Source organism: Haplochromis burtoni, unplaced genomic scaffold (assembly GCF_018398535.1).
Source record: "Haplochromis burtoni strain Fernald_Lab_line unplaced genomic scaffold, NCSU_Asbu1 Contig_143, whole genome shotgun sequence".
NCBI lineage: Eukaryota > Metazoa > Chordata > Actinopteri > Cichliformes > Cichlidae > Haplochromis > Haplochromis burtoni.
Window position 1 is genome coordinate 917,682 of NW_024582504.1, and position 17,804 is coordinate 935,485.

Genomic DNA, 17,804 nt, shown 5'->3' on the forward strand with positions numbered 1-17,804 from the left:
AGAAGGTATGACCTCTCTCGTGCTCCCAGGATGTGGGTGTGCATTCTAGTGTGGAATACACACCAAGCCTTTGCAGCCTGTTAAAGATCACACATAATTAATTATATGCCTCTAAGTATACATGGTTGAATATTTCCTAATACAAATAACTACATGCAGTATTCTACCATATGCAAACTTATATCACTAAAAGATTATACTGACTACTAAATACAATTTTCCATTGACAGTGTGTGTGTGTGTGTGTGTGTGTGTGTGCAGAGAGACAGCCAGGTTCATAATGGATATGAGGAAGTTTTTTTCAAAAAAAGGAGCCACATTCAGGTAAAAGTGTAAGAACAAATGATCCATCAATAAAGGATAATGTTGGATCAGTGTTTCAATATTTATATCTTTTATTAGATGTACATGTCGTTTGGTTATTTGCCTTTTGGTTGAAAGTACAATGAGAGACGACTTTTGTTAGTGCTCTTAATAGTGTGTTTTTTAATCTAATTGAATACAATCTATTTGTGTATGATTGTCAGTCCAAAGAGGGAGAGAGGAAAGAGGGGAACATGAGGAGAAAGTACAAGATCAGGAAGAACCAGGTAAGAAAACAGATAGGAAATAGTTAAAGCTGTTTGGTCAAAGCTGCTATACAGCATGTGCAAAACAAACTGGGTTGTCAGCCCTGGCACTGCATTACCATATTGAACTTCAGTCAGAGGAAGTTACGGTTGCCAAAAACTTTTTGAAGCTCAAGAGAGAGGCTGGTGCCATCCCAGATATGTTAACATTGTACAATCTTCTGGATAATCAGATCTTCCCCACACTGAAAACTATTATTCAGGTTGACCTAACAAACCCAGTTAGCAGCTGTAGCTGTGAAAGGTCTTTTAGTGTTTTGAGTCAGCTCCATACCTGGCTGAGAAGGACCATGGGTCAAAGCAGACTCCAGCACCTGGCTGTGATGTCAGAAAGAGATGCTTGAGAGACTTGACCACCAAAATGTGATAGATTTACCAACCTCAAGGTGAGGCGACATAGGTTAAAAGAAAAGGAAAAATCTGCAGAGCCATAGTAGTATCGGCAGTAAAGATCTTTTCATACATTGTATACATTGTACCAAAGGTCAAGGTGTCTCCATTTTTCAATTTTTTAATAATATTTTGTACATTTGTTTTTGTTACAGACTTTTCAAAAAAAGTGTTTTGCTTTTCTTTCACAAATGTGGGGATTAAATTGTGTTAAAATGTACAAAACAGTGATATCATGTTTTGTGATGAGGACCCAGGCACAGAGAGACTTTATGAATTTAAGAATCTTATGATTTAATAAAGAAATTTGCAGACTTGCACAGAGATGGTAAAATTATGATGACTGATAATGGAGATGAAGACAACAGACGATGAGGACAGGGAGGAACAGGGGTTTAAATGCACCAAGGAGACAGTCAGAGGGAACTTGGGACAACTGGAGACATTTAAGGATGCAGGGACTGACAGAGACGGGGAAGAAGTCTCATGGTGACGAGTAAAGTTTACCTTGCCTGGACGGGCAGCTCTCTGGGTGCTCAGCACCCCCAAAGCTCTGATCCTAGAATCCCCCCTGAGCCCACACTTGTCCCACATTATGTTTCATGTTTCAATGGTTTGAGTAACCAATCCAAACACAGCTCATAAATTCTTTCCACCACAGAAGTCTGCACAATGTTTTTGTGGTCTGCTTTTGTGCAGAAAAAAGGCACAAGTATGTAGACTCTACAAGCTTGCAAGGGAAAAAAACCCTAAAATGTCTCAAGACATTCTTGAGTCCTTTGCATGTTTTTCCCATCCGGTTAGTAGAGCCATTATTTTTTAGGAATTTGTAATGGTAGATTACCATTTGATTTACCTTCCTTTCTCCTTTTCATGAAGGTAAGGTTTTATAATTTGATTTGTTAATTGTAATTTGGCCACCTTTATTATATTTCCCAGATAAATTAGTGTGCTTGTTATTTTGGCCTCCGCATGGCCAAAAGATTCACCATAGCTCTATCAATTTGAAAATAAGTCTTGGGACCCTGGAATGACAGGTCAATTTATCAGATATTTTTAAATAAGTCCACATTACCTATCTTCTTCTGAAATTGCAGCCATTTTGGAAAATTGACGCTGTAATTAGGAAAGTTTGTTTTACTAAATCTAAAAGCAATACAACTCAATATAAAATACATGAAAGTATTTCTAGAATCTAACCTGTCCATATCGCAATAACAAGACAAAGTAAAATTACAAAGTGGAGGGGAGGAAGTCAGATACAATCATAGCGACTGCTGCTCTGCAAAGACCGTGTCCCGACAGCACACAGCAGCAGCAGAAACAGCAGAGAGGCAACAGAGCAGCTTTGATAAACACCAACAAAATCTCAGCAATCAAATCCAGTGGAGACTTGAAGCATGTACTGCTTCATTTCACCTTATCAGTCTTGTTGGTTTGGTGTAGGCCTAAGTTTAGTCAGCCTCTGTTGTTACAGCTAGACATATACCTGATAAGGTTATCTATGGAACCTCTTCAAGCGACCTTACAGGGTACAGCCCTCTCATTAGCACTATACTTATTTATGTATACAGGACAAGATAATTGGGATATCAATTATCAGTCAGTGAGCCCCCACCATCCCAACCACACTCACTCCCCCTCATCCCTCTGTGTGTGCCAGTGGGAGGCACAATTATCACCATGATGTATGACTCTCTTTCATGTCCTCTGCTCTTTGCTCCAGGCTCATTGTGTCACCATCCAAACACAACTTTTACCTTAGAATTCAAGGTCTAAACATGCTCAGCTCTTAACTGTGATTTTTTTAATTAATCCTTCCTGTATTGTATACAGCATATAGAATGGTGTGAGATCTGAATGCAGTACAATATAATATGTAATACAACTGGAATATAGAATTATTCATCAAACACACCAATATATATATCCTATGTACCTTAAATGTCGCTCCTAAATGACAAAAATTACAGGTTAGATGTGTATTTTTTGGTCATTATCACTGGTCATACCGACATTGATTGGGCTTAATATTGTTACAGTGGTACAGAAAAGGTATTCAGAATAATATTAACCATACATGTCTGTGTCATATATGAGCAAAGTGAAAAGGCTTTGTTGTTTCACTTCACAATATTCACATATTTAGTTTTTACGTTAGGTTACACCAAATAATTGTCCGAAAAAGTATAGAAGTAGGGGAAAACCTTTAAATAATGGCATTGTGCATATACTATTCTGAGTAGTGCTCCTCCAAATTGACTGTCAGTAAATCTTGAGTGGATGTACATGTTTTAATTGGTCTTATTCACACTAGTTGTATGGATACACACTCACTTTATGTATGTACGGATACACTCTGTTTTGCCTTTGAAGTAACATCACTGACCGTTTTTCACCCAATCACTGAAAATATACTTGAATGACCAAACACAGGTTAATAGGTATAGGTAACAATATCTCGATTGTTGAGTTTTTCTTGATAGCTTAAAATTTCTTTAGGGGGAAGAAAATGTCTCTTCTGCCTTTTATAACTTAAACTGAATATTACGGTTGTAAACTGCCCTAGTGGTTGCTTTGTAATATGGGTTTGACTACTTTGGGAAAGAAAAAATGAAAACGTGAAAAAATCAAAGATAGCGGAAAGTGATGCCGTAATGTTATCGTTCTAAGCTGATACGGACCTTAAAATGTTGTTGCCTTGGACAAGAAATGTCTGTAAGTCTGAGTGACAATAAAATAATTATCATCTTTTGTTTTGTGTAAAAATGGTACGATAATTTGTACATTGAAAGTTTTATCTTGTTAGCTTGCAGTAAGAGTGTAACAAGCTAGTTTACAATGTTAGTTAGCTAATACAGTATCTTGTACTTTCAGATTTACGATGGTCAAAGAGAAGGCAATGGTCAGAGGCCATTCTTCAATAAATCAGCGCAAAAAGGAAAATAAGTCTGGTTATTGAAGCATGTTATCTCGCTGTCTAGCTGGTGAAACTAAGAAACTCAGGGCAAGGACAGCACAATGTACAAAAAATAAAGAAATGAATAAATGGAGAGATATCTTTTCACCACAGGTCTGATGACTTTATCACAAACAATGTTTTCTTAGTAAAGTCAAAAGTTTAGAGAAACTCATAAATGTTTTGAGTCAAACTATTTTGACTTTTCAGGCCGCTTTCCCTTTCTTTCAGTGTACAAGACTTTCTCCTTTTTCTCAGAATGCAATTTAAGACAAAAAACAACATGTTTACGTGGTAGATAAATTAAAATGTCAAGTTCATGGGTGTTGCAGCGTTGAGATGTTGACTCCTTATCTTTCATTGCAACAGCTGATAAAGCAGATTATTCTGGCTTGTTGGGGAAAACCACATCTGATGGTACAGTGTTAAAACATCTCCTCGGGCTATAAAAAGGACAGCGTGTGTTTCAAGCTTACTCTTTGACTTCCTTACCACAGCTCTCTCTCTCTCTCTTCCTCACCCTGCAGCTAGAGGCTCGCCTGAGGTCACAGCTTGCGTTAAGATGGGGGTATGCAGGGTCCAGGCACGTTAACTGTGGTGCTTCTCAGAGACTCAGGTTTCTGCTTTAATCCAACATGTATAATAAAAAGTGATGATGGAGGTAAATTAGAGTCCAGAGAGCAGTAATAATCTAAGCAGCTGTTTTTCAACAATTTTCTATTTGGCACTTCCAAATAGAGACATGTGGACTGTGTATAGTTGACTACCAAAAACGGCTAACATCCGATTTTGCGTGATGTTAAATATCATTTCTTGTCAGAGGCTAATAAAACAACAACATATGGCCGAATTTTGTAGCATTTTCACATCAAAATCTCATCCTTCTCCAGTGAAACCAACAAACTTTTGCCAACTTTTGCCTAATCTAAACAATCTGACTTACAGAGGCAGCACATTAGCAGAGTTAACATAGTCCTTCTTTGGTATATTTAACTGGCATTCAAGTGCAGTACTGTAGGGAGGCCATGAACATTTGAGCTACAAGAATACACATGAAAATTCAAAACTGCTTCAGGATCCCAGTGTAAAATTCCACGTCACATTATCTAGCCTGCTGTACCTACCTGCTGTAAAAATAAGCAATGTGTTTCCATTAGTGGGACATCTGAGGAACCCCTATCTGGCACATTTGCAACAAAGATCAATAATTTCCATATTCCTGTACTATTTATAGGCTTGATTTTATTCTGAAGTCCAGTTTGTTCCAAGAAGGAAGAATCTTATGAAGAATGTATGCCATGCAGAATTCATTCCTTTTCAATGAATTCTAATGAGGGTTCTGACTATGGTCCATTTATAACAGGGTTATAACAGAGTTATAACATAACTCAAATACACAGTGGGCCAAAATTCAAAACTGGAACAAAGTCGCGGGCTAACGTTAATATTTATTGAAATATATTTATTCCTCCAGATATAAGAATGAATCTTTTCTTATGGACTCAAACACATTTTGCTAAAAAACTGAATATGGAACAAGCAAAGCTTAATACTAAACAATATATATATTAGCTGTATAATACCAGTAGGCCAGCTCTGATAGTAATTTGGTATGGCTTCGCGGGCCAAATGTAATTAGGCTGCGGGCCAAATTTGGCCCGCGGGCCAGAGTTTGACACCTATGATTTGTAAGTTCTAACAGCTTAAGTCTGTCAAGTTAGCTAGCAATTTTCACTCTATGTCAAACACCTTTCAAGTTAAGAGCAAATCCAGTCTCAGGGTAACCTGAAAACTCTTCAGATTGTGCTGTGTAAATTAATGGAACAACAATCATTTTCACAAAGTAATTTAACCTCTCATTACTGTGAGCTCAGCTTTTTTGCCCTACAATGCCATTTGAAGGTCAAGACACGAACAAAGCCAAGGTCAGCACAGATTCTAAAACCAGTTTAATTACAACCCCAATGGTAAATTATAAAATACAATTATAGGAAGTGCAGTATATTTCTGTCCTTTATGTACTGCAAATAAAGCACAGAAATGTTTCAGCGTGTTTGTTAGCCCAGTCCTTAGTATTTAGCATTTAGTAAGCCATTTTTGAGGCAAAATGTGAATTTTTGCTTTGACATCAAGTCAATTAAAAAAAAAATGAGGCTGTTTTTTTTATGATGTCCACCTTCATCCCTCATTCTGTCTGATCAACCTTAACCTGAACAATTTTGATGCAAATGAGTGAAAATACTAAAGTGCCAGACGTAGATGAAGGCAGCTAAGAGCTGTGTTAGATCACTGGTATTCAAATCAATGCAACAGGAGATACAGACTCTACAAAGCAGAAGAATAACATAAAACATACTGTGCTTAAGGGAATTGAAATGGCACAACCTTCCTGGATTACAAAACCTCAGCTGTCACATCTCATTTTCAGATTTTACAGATTGAACTTTAAACCAACATTCATCAAAGGATTCAAAAGTCTGGGCACGAATATTTTCGCAGTGAATCAGACCCGGATAATAAATGTTTTCACTTATGTGTTCACACTGCATTATTACAGGGTGTTAACACTGAATATTCAAATATCAATTTTTGCAAAATATTTGACAAGATATGACACTGCATATCATTGCAGTCATTGAGCTTTCTGACACTGGTCAAGAGTTCTTCTCTGTACTGGATACAATCACCAGTTGCTGGGGAAAAATGTGTATTCACCTGCTGGCTGGCTGTGGTTCTTGGAGGTTGCTGGCTCTTGCTAGGCAAAATCAGTGAAAAAAAAGTGATTACTGCAATTGCTAGCAGATTGCTATAACTAGCTTAGGTTTTTCATGTTTGCCTACAAGTACTCCCTTACTACTAGCCAACTAGTACAACTTGAAAAAGTGCAATGCAAACCACAAAAGGAAACATGGCACACTTTGCATGCACACTTTGCACTTTGAATCACCTTGTTGTTGAATTGTGCTATACAAATAAACTTGCCTTGCCTTGCCTTTTAAGTTCTACATCAGTGCTGCAGCCAACATGTTTCAAAAAGTGCAACTTTTATTTAAAGGCAGTCTCCAGTTTGAGTTGCACTTTTCAGCTTCAACACAGGTTGGAGAGTAGCTGGCTTGTGTTGACTTGTTGACTTGTCAATGGCATGGCATTACATAGCTGATAGATGAGAGATGATCTGCCCCCGGGCAATGCTGGACACATCGCAATCACAAAACGGACGCGTTCATCTAATTTTTCTGATTGTTTTTGTCTCAGGTGAAGGAACATATTTCTTTTAGTTCAGAATTAGTTTCTATTCCTTTTACCAAATTTAGTGGTCTGTCAAATACCATACTTTGCAGAACTAAACCTGCCCAACCTTTAATACAACTATAGCGATAAATCTGAAGCAATTCTTAGAGAAAAGGTTTAACAGTTAAGATGGTCTACAACAACACAAACAGCTTCATAATTAAAACGTTTTGCTTGTCAGATATATATGTGACAAACAGTAACGGAAAACCTCACCCATAATGTTATCTTTGTGTTTTTTGCAGCCAACACAAAACAGAAATGAACTAACTGTCTTAAATAATGTAGATCGCAACATTACATGTTTTAATATTGTGCAGAATCATTGCTGACATCTTGTGCTGGTTATTTTATGTTCTGAGGATAATCAAAAAGCACATCACAGATCTAGACCAATAACTGTATTGCAAGTGCCACATCTTATCAATTAAAAATTTCCCACGGATTGATACATTCATCCTCTCTAAGGAGAGCAGACAGCAGCTCCTTAAAATATCAAGAAAAAAAGGAAAAAAATCTTTCCTTTGACACGGCCCCTTCACCACTGAGCTAACACAGTGAGACATGGATTTGTTAGTGCAGACATCTAAAGGGCCTTAAAACTGACTGAAAGTGAGAGTGAAAGACCTTTACATTCCCACCCACGTGTTAGATGAAAGGAGTAAATACACCGCTGCACTGGCAGTCAGCCATAATGACCCAATTTACGGTCCTCAAACCAAAGAACATCTCTGGAAATAAATTAAGCCTGAGCAAATGAAAATCTTCATGTTACGCTCCTCATTCTTGCTCTCTTCTCCATTTCTCACGACTGCAATCGCTCTTTCCACAAATTCCTTGTTCTGATTCTCTCCTCCTTACCTCAATCTCTATTCTCTCCCTCTATCTTACTCTCTCCATTTCAAAAGGACAAATGCTTCCTGCAGTCACTGTAGCACTGCATTGGTATTCTGCTCTCAATTTAGCTAAGAGCAAGGCAGCAGTATCTACTTGCTGCAACCAAACAGCAATCTGACACAGGCCACAGAAACAGAAAGCGAGAAAAGTCTTGAAGAATTGAAGGAACCGTGAAATATGAGAGGGAGACTGGAAGGAAGAGACAGACCGACTTATACGGCTGTCCAGCAGTGACATCATTTGCTGTGCTATAGGGTCACTAAAGAGCAAAAGCTCATCTGCATTAATTAAAGGCTTCTGTTCGGCTTTTTGCAGAGAACAAAAGCAGCACAGTAGAGCTTTTTAAGCTATCTGAGACCGCTCCAAACTTACACTAACCCTACATCAAAATAAATCAAAAGCTTTGATCTAACATGCTAATTTTATTCTTATTACTTCAGATCTATCAAAAGCTGGACTCGAGTAAAACATTTTGTTTGGGTTGATTTCCTTTTTCAGCACCGTCAAAGCTTATCTGCGAGCGCCACAAAAGTCTAAAGCATCAAACAACTGTCACATAACTTTTGGCAAAACAGTTATCGATCTTTTCAACATGCTGTAATTACGAGTGATTTCATCATGCAGGACCAGGTAGAAGCTACTAAGTCAATTGATTATTTTAAAGGTTACAAAGCAATAATAGACCATAGTGATAACGGTAGTGAAGACCACTCATCCTGCATTACAGGTGATCAAGATACAAAATAAGTTCTGATGGCTGCATAGAGAGTGAGAGAATTCCCAAGCAAGGTGTAGAGATGCAGACAGGATGAAAGAAATAGGGCAGAGATAAGTGAAGGAGGAGGGATGTCAGGAGTAGGAAGTGCTGACAGCGGGTAAAGGTGAAAGAGAGATAAGTTGAGTAAGGGAGCAAATTCGAGAGAGACATGGAGGGGAGAGGGGTGACGAGAGGTGGAAAGTCCAGATAGACTTGAGAAGAGGTGGTAGGAGGTGAATGAAAGATATGCTACTGGATGCTGAGAAAAAGACATGGAAGAATGTGAAGGAGAAGAAAAAACATAGATATGGAAATGGGATGTGTCAGTGAAGGAGGGAGCCAGAGGTTTAAAACAGAACTGAATTTGACATGAGTTGACAGCATATGAGCGTATCCCAAGAGCAAATGAAAGCAAGAGCAGCATGTACGCCAGAGACAACAGGCTTGGGAAGAAAGAAAGAAAGAAAGAAAGAAAGAAAGAAAGAAAGAAAGAAAGAAAGAAAGAAAGAAAGAAAGAAAGAAAGAAAGAAAGAAAGAAAGAAGTCACTAAATTCACTAAAAAACAGACGAGAAGAAAGCCAGCTGAAATAGCAGACCTTCAATGTGTGATCTTAAACGTGAAATATTCAGCAGCTTTGATGTTAAATATTGTTTCTGAATAAGTCCCTGCTGAAATCAAAGCAGCACCTGTGCCATGTCTGCAACTCTTGTATGACTCACATAATCCCTAAAAAGAGTGATCTTCTTCAGCAGTTCAATCTTTAAATGAGGTTCTTAAAATACTGGATGAGAGAACACTGAAAGATCATGCACACTTTAAGTAGTCTATTCACAAAGTTCCACACCCTCCTCCTTTTGAGCCCTCACTGCATCAGCACCTCCTTCATCAAACATTGTTAGAAGAGACTTTCGACAGCCTAAACAGTGAAATGAGGTCCCAGACCTCTCTGCAAGACTCTGACTTGAACTAACCGCAGATTTTGCACTGCAATTATAAAACAAAGACAAATACAAGAGTTATGATGGTGCCTTACCTTCCTTGCAGTACTTTCCTTTGAAGCGAGTGTGGGTGCAGTCACAGTGAACTTCTCCATACTGAATAGAACAAAACCCTCCATTGAAGCACGGGTTCTGTTTGGTGCAGAGGTACTCCAGGTCGCTCTGAATACCCTGGCTATTGAGCAAAGTAGGAGGCATCTCTCCCACCTTCAGATTGGAGATCAAGCCCTGGAAGAGTGGTTCATACTTCACTGTGCTGGATGTCAGTGCAGACAGTCGCACGTCAGGTGGTATCCCACCTACAAACAGGTCACTGACCACAGCCATTTCCCTCCTCTTTGACTTGACCTCTGCCACTTTTGTTTCCCCATCTACCATTAGCATGGTCTCACGGAAGTTGCGGGTAAGCAAGACCATGTGCCAGCGGTCGTCATTCACCCGTATCTCCATGTGTACGGTGGCTGGCTCTGCACAGTGGATGGCAAAGCGCAACTGGAGGCGCCCACCAGCAATCAACAGCTCCAAGAAGTCGCAATTACCGCCATCGTCCAGGTAGAGTACCAAGGCTTTACTGATGTTGGTCTTGAGACTGAAGCTCAGCTCACCCACTGATCCAGCTTCCCAGCGCCCATAACGTGCCCACTGGCCAGGCGCCCCACTGAATTCCAACATATTCACTGTAGTGAGCAGGCTGAAGAGGGCCAGAGGCCACACGGGCAAATACAGGATACTTAACCCCCTTGTCATGCTCAAAGTTCTGATGTGTCCCCCTTCTTTCTTAATGCTGTAGGTCTAATGAGCAACAGCTCTCTCTTCACTGAGGAAAAAAGACTGTAATATAAACAGGAATATAAACAAGAAGTATCATATAGTACTGAATTCGGTTATAAAAGTCAATGGGTAAGCAATCCTCACAGGTGCTCTACTACAATTTGCCTGACCAATAAGCACTTTTTTCTCCTCTCTCTAGTGTTAATTCTTCTCCTTATCCTGATTCTCTCCTTCGTCTCTCCATCAGTTGGTGCCTCTGGGACTGAGGAATAGGGGGAGAATAAAAGAGGGGGAATATGATAATTTCAACACAGTTGTTTCTTCAAAAGCCTCTTTGTCTATCCTGGACCAAAAATAGAATGTTCCTCTCTCAAATCCAGATCTCGGAGCAATTTCCAGGAAATCTGAGCTGCTGCCAAAAGCTTGGGGGTGGGGTGGGGGGAAGATTGTGATCTTTCTTCAGGAGGAGAGCAAGTAGAAGAAAATGAGCAAAAGAGGAAGGGAGCTTTATAGTAGACGGGTATCAGAGCCTGCTGGTGTCTGCTTGAGCATTTGATGTGCTCATCATTTTCAGTTTAATGCCATTCTTCTCCTTAAACTCACAGAACACAAAGATTTACGCAGGTATGGGATCCATGACTGTGATGGGTGCTGGCAATCTGGGAGAAACAAGAAGAACAAAAAGACAGAACCGTCAGTTACATACAAACACTTTACATTTCAAATTAGTTGGTAAGCAATTAGCCTGATAGCCTTAATAGATATTTGATATGGTATTTCATTTTTTGCTTTGCCTACAGTTTTGCACACCATATTCTATATTTAATAATCCCTACACTTTTTTTCAGTTCAAAGCTGACACTTCAAAAAAGTTTGCCTACAGCCATCTAAGTAAGTTTAGCAATTGTGTGGCTCCATACATCCCAAAAGACCCTGAATAAAAGAAATGTCTTATTTCATCTGCTTGATTCTTTGATATCCAGTAAAGAAAGTTGCCATCCACACGCAACACACACGCAACATAAGGTTTTCAACAGAATGAGGTAATATTTGATAAATCACAGCCCCCCATAGTGGTGCACACACACTTTACGGATATGCATATGCAAACACACACATCATTAAATCAAATGCAATTCAGATCGGAGTGCTGGAGAGTCAATAGCTATCTGAATAGCTGGTCTTGACCCTGGGGCTTGACCTAATCCCTAGCCATTAATTCTTAAGTGAGATTTAATTTCAATCTCATACAGTCTGCAATTAAAGCTAGGCTCACCCCTGCTCGTGCTCCCTTGTGCTATCCTGCCTCGCTTCAAAGTGACAACAGAGATGATATTGGCATACATGAGGAGGAGCGAAGAAGAGTGAGTGAAATACAGAGAAAGGGAGAGCTGCTACACTAAAACCATGATCTCCAAAGGTCAAAGCTTAACATCAGTGGAAAAAGATTAGGGAGACTAGAGGGAAAAGAGAGCTGTATGATACAGCAGAGGGAGGAAAACAAGTAAAGACGGGACCATTTTTGTTTGGAAGACGACACACTGATAACACGACAAATGAATGCTGCCTTTAGATGGCTTTTGTGAGGTTATATTTGTAACATGGGTGTTACAAAGTGTCGCTGGAAGGGTGGGACATTGCATCACATATGTGAAAAAGCACAATGCATTACTAGGTTATGCATGCAAAACATAATTCTGATATCAGTCATATTTGGTTATTTTTTCTATTATCTACCTTTTTAAATTTATGCCCAAAATGTCGAGTGTCGAGTGCAGAGCTTCTTTACATGTCAATGAGTTTCTGACAGAAAAGGAAGGCTAAAGATATACGTAATGCTTTATGATTGCAGCTTTTCACAAATCTCATATGTATACATAAGAAACCAAACACATGGCTAATTGTAAGTCTAGATGTTGTTAAATGCAAAGCACAGTGAGACAAAATGTCTACAAGTATGTGGCAGGCACACCATCCCTCTAGGAGTGATAAATTGAGGCTGGTTTATTTTGGTCTCACCAAAATAAACGTCTCCGAGACGGCGCTCTGTATCAGTATTTCAATACATTCTTTTCTCTTTTGCAAGAATATACACATAAGTATGTTCACTACACAATAATCACTTTATTAGAAGTAGAAACAATCTTATGTGCAAGCATGTATATTAATTGATTTATGCATTATATGTACATTTTATACAATGACATGTACAAGGGAACATTAAATAGATTGAAAGTTTGAGAGTTTACATTCGTACACCATTATGGGTACATGGCACAAAAACATTTCCTGGCCAAGAGATTTTTCTGTCTTGTTGGAGAGTTTCTACCACCAAAGACAACCAAACATTCCTTGCATTTCTTACTGCTGCGTTTATGAAGGTTACCACGCTGATAGCCCAACATATCCTCTACGCTTTCTCTTTTTGCTTATTATATGATCTTAGCTGGCTTGCCTGACTGTACTGTTAAATCCCAAGGACACTGAGGAAACACAGCAAGTCTCAAGAGGTAACTAGAGCTCAGAGAATTGTACCATGCGCTTGTGATTGATTCAGGTTGCACATGCAGCTGTTTGGATTTAGCAAAGCTACTGTCCCTATGTGACTGTGCAGTGTTATGCTGAAGTGTGTGTAATCTGCTAATTTCGGGACCTTCATCTGTTTCTTTTCAAATACTCCTCAGTGGCTCTCTCCATGGCACTTAAACCCATTGTTTTAACAACGACAAAATCAGCCTTAGTCAGTTCCAGTTAAAAAAATATGGTTTACTATTGTTTTAATAGAATGCTTGCTTGATATCCCCCTGGCTAAAAAATCCAAACTAAGCTACAGCAATATACTCGACTTAAAACACAGTCTGTACCAAGTCTCATACACCCTGATCTTACTTAATTTGTACAAAAAGTAGAACCTCTACAACTCCCAGAACGACTACACGGTCATGTAAGCCAGCACTGACCCATTTCCTCGCAGATTAACCCATGGGAATGTTTCTACTATCTTGACAAAAATTCTACCTCAGCACTGCTAAGGGTGTCTGGCTTAAATCACACTACAGTAGAGGTTTGTGGTGGAGGTGTGGTCCCTGGCTCAGCTGCAGGGGAGGGGTGGTGCAGTGAGCTTAAGGGGGCAGTGCTGGGCATTCTGCTGAGGCCACAGGTGGTGACGCTCCCACCACCTGGGACATTTACAAAGGTAGTCAAAGGTTTGATAGCTACCAACAACAGAAAACCAAGCCAGTTCCGTTTTCTTTATTTAAATGTCTATACTCATGTCTCCGGCTGGAGTACTAAATCAAACTGAATGGCGAAAGAACACAAACCATAACCACAACTTATTAAGGCAAACAAGTCTCAGCACAGCATAGAAATGTGGCTGTTGATTAATTGGCCAAAATGTATACAAAAACTGGAAGAATGAGAGAGAGTAAGAGAGAGTGAGAAAGAAAGACAGCATGTGAGAGCCAGAGAGGGAGACATCAGTCACTCAAGTCACAATATCCCCGTGTAGGTGCCATGCTGTGATACAGATACCACAGCACTGAGACAGAGCAGAGAGAGATCAATAGAACCAGCCGCTTAGTTTGGTTTCTTAACCTGGTTGCTTTTAGACATTGCTTTCCCTTCCGACTATGGATTGCTACAGTGTGGTGAAAAATTAATTTACAGCTGAATTTCCTATTTACAATCACCAACGGCAGTCAGGCAAAAACAGTAGACCTGATTAATATGTATTTTAAGTGTCGATGCAAAAGTAAAGGATCCATTCTTTCTAGTTATAATAATAGCGCCTTGAACAGAATTTTCTAATGGAAAAAATGACTTAACTACACTATCAACCTCCCAGTGAAAGCAATGTTTAATTTCATCTTCTACTACAATGTTTCACTTTAGACATTATCAGACGCCGGTTTAGTGAATGCCACCCTATTCTAGTCAAGGGGCTTAAATGCCACATACACCCAGTAAGGTAAAACTATACCATTTAACTAAAGTATAGTACAGTATAGTATAGTCACCCATCCACTTCAGCTTATCCAATTCAGGATAGTGGGGACAGCTGGAATCTATCCCAGCTGCCATAGGACGAAATGCAAGGAGCACTCTGTAAAGTATATAGTATATAAAAATAATTATAATACTACTACTTTCCTCAAGAATGCATTCCTTTTGTTACAGTCCGATTTTATCTGGGCTTTAATTGTACAGTATCTAAAACTGTGTGATGGATCAAAATAGCTTTAAATATGTATTTATGTAAATAAATGTAGTTTTTTGTCAGGGTAAAATTAGTTTTGGTGTGTGCGCGTGCAAACGTGAGTTTTCTTGTTTAATTCATCTCTCACTGAGCTACGTCTTGGCTCCACGTCTGCAGATTCCCTGCTGTCCAGATTACACCTGTTGTGTGGGACTGTGCCAGGCTATCAACTTCCTCCTCCTGCACAGAGTTCAGTGCTGTGGAATTTTCTTTCTATAGCTAAAGCTTAAGAAAAATGTATATAATAAAATCATGTAAAGTAAATCACTCACTATTCATACTATTCATGTGCACTATGCATTACACACACAGCTTCTACATATAAGCAAATACACACACGGCATATCGTAGTCAGGCAGGAGCCATTAATCCTGGCCTGTGAGGAGCTCAGCAGTGTACCATCCGTCAGCATGAAGCTGTTGCTGCCACTGCTGTGCTCTAATTAACCAGAGAGGCACGCTGAGCCACTTTTAATATTCCTGGTCAAGTGGGAACACGAGGATTTAGTATGAGAAGGAAGAGCAAAGAGAATCATAGGCAGAGATGGCTGGTATCAAGTCATTTAAAAAAATTAAAGGAGAGAGAAGAGAGATGGAGAAAAGGCAGGGCTGTATTTCATTTGATACATTGAGTGAGACATTTCTAAGGAAGCTGTAAATTGAACTAGAGCTATCCAGACATCAATCAGACTGTCATTGTATCGTACATACTCTGTGTTTAGATATAAAACCCCTTTGGTGACCTTGGTGACAAAAGTTAGAACAAAATGATTGCTTAATAAAGAAAAACTAATGGAATCTGTATAGCACATGCTGAACAGACCCCTTTCAGTCACGTGAGTGGTGTGAACTAATAGAGGTGTGTAGCTCTTTATTCAACATCAGGCTACTGACTTTGATCAGTCTCGTCAGCTTTAAGCCACTAGTGACTAGCTCTGGCTGTTAGTGCTAACTGCGTTTAGCCTTGATAAGAAGATGCTAATGAAAGAGATCAAGGGCTTTAGCCTAGCTGTTAGTTCTGTAACAGCCAGAATCATAATGACTTTAGTGGGACTCCTTGTTGCTCCTTTTACTGTGACACTTTGACAGGCTGAATCATGGACAAGAGATGCATTTGCTCTGCAAACTAAAATGTTGTAAGGTTGAAAAGAGAAGGCAGCTATAGAGGGTTTAGTTTGGTTTATTAAGATCCAGATTAGCAGTGTAGCAGCTATTCTTCCTGTGGTCACAAATCTTTACATTTTGACTGGGCATTGTGAAACATACACACATGTGATGTGCAACATAACATCATACTAGAAATAGAAAGATAAGTGCCCAACCAATAAAGGATTTTTAAAACTGATACTGACAGTGTTAATTCAAAAATCCAATCATTCAGCTTTTTCTTTTCTTCCAGACAGATAAAACATACACAGATTTCCCTGAAATTTGTTTTGTGTACTTAATTATGATGGGAAGCATGGTGGTGCTGTGGTTAGCACTGTTGCCTCATAGTAAGATGGCCCTGGGCTCAAATCAATCCCTCCAGGACTTTTCTGTGTAGAGCTTTCATATTCTCTGCATCATACTCAGGCTTCTTCCCACACTCAAAAGACATGCTGTTAGCGGGCTTAGAGTAATTGGTGATTCTAAAGTGGCCCTTTGTTGATTCTGCAACAATGTGGCAGTTTGTCTAGTTTGCACCTCTTGCCTTTCAGTAACTAGGATAGGTTCCAGTCTCCCCGAGACCCTGAACTAAATAAGCGGAAGTAGATGGATGGATAGCTATTTATGAGTAAGATAATATGACAATGTAGTTTCAAAATAATCTCGTTTTATTGTTCAAACAACTTGTGGATTAGTAATTTACCCTCTGCCTTACTCGGCTTAAATCAACTGGTTGTAACGTTTATGGTGTCCCAAGCACATGTTGTCAACAAGGAAGTTGGAGAGTGCAACAAACTGTGCAACATGAACAGTAATAACATCAATGATTCTCTTAACTTTCTTCTTCTTTTTTTTTAAAATTTATCATCAACTCTGAATGCCAATATATATCAGCAAATAGAAAATATCGACCTTTACTTAGAGATAAGTCTGTAAATTCTGCACCATCTTTTATTCCATGCAGTCTTTTCATTAGGTGACTCAGTAATCGCCAATGTCAAATATGAAAGCTTTTTAAAGGGAGTACTGTGTAGGAGAGGTTATTGAAGCTATTCTTGCTGATCGCATATCAGGTAAAAGATAAAATGCCCTCTGTGAGATGAAAAATCAAGCCAATCAATCAATCGAGCCAAAAAAACCCTCCATTAAAGGGAGAGAGAAAGACACTGAGCATAAAGCAATAAATAGCACAGCAGACTCTAAGCCTGCAATTATGCTGTTTCAGAGTTTATGTACTGATAATCACACTATAGTATCAATATTAGTCTCATATTCATTATTGCTCTCATGTAGTGTTTTTAGTCAATTCATTTATTAACTCATAATCACTTATTTTAAAATATCAAAGCATCAAAAGGCATGTGGTCCTCCGAACCGTCTCTGAGTTTGAACGATTCTTTGTGGAAAAAAGACAATTTGCTTATGACTTGTGAAAAGCCTCCACTGGCAATAGTTTGACATTATTCTTTTGCAATGCAAAGCTCTCCAAAAAATAAGCAAGCATTCATTAAAGGAACTGAAAGAAGGAAATCACCTGTCCTGTTTTTTCCTCCCTACTTTGACACTGACCTCCTCGTTATGCCTAACCCTCCCTACTTTGGTCACAACCAACACATCACCAATATCAATTCGGTTCCACCTATTTCTAACATTTCAAGAAGTGTAAAAATATGCAGACTTAAGATGTGGACAGTACTGTGGGTTA

At 39.1% G+C, this 17,804-nt stretch overlaps 1 protein-coding gene across 6 annotated transcripts in view; it reads right to left on the reverse strand.

Annotated features, from left to right (window-relative positions):
• Positions 1–17,804, reverse strand: part of nrxn2b (neurexin 2b) — a 687,884-nt gene that overhangs the window by 603,730 nt on the left and 66,350 nt on the right. For all 6 annotated transcript variants that reach the window (XM_014336560.2, XM_014336561.2, XM_014336563.2 and 3 more), the window contains exon 2: positions 9,958–11,352. In XM_014336560.2, coding sequence (XP_014192046.1) covers positions 9,958–10,669 — 712 coding nt within the window. In that variant the 5' untranslated portion in view covers positions 10,670–11,352. The remainder of the gene's footprint in view (positions 1–9,957; positions 11,353–17,804) is intronic.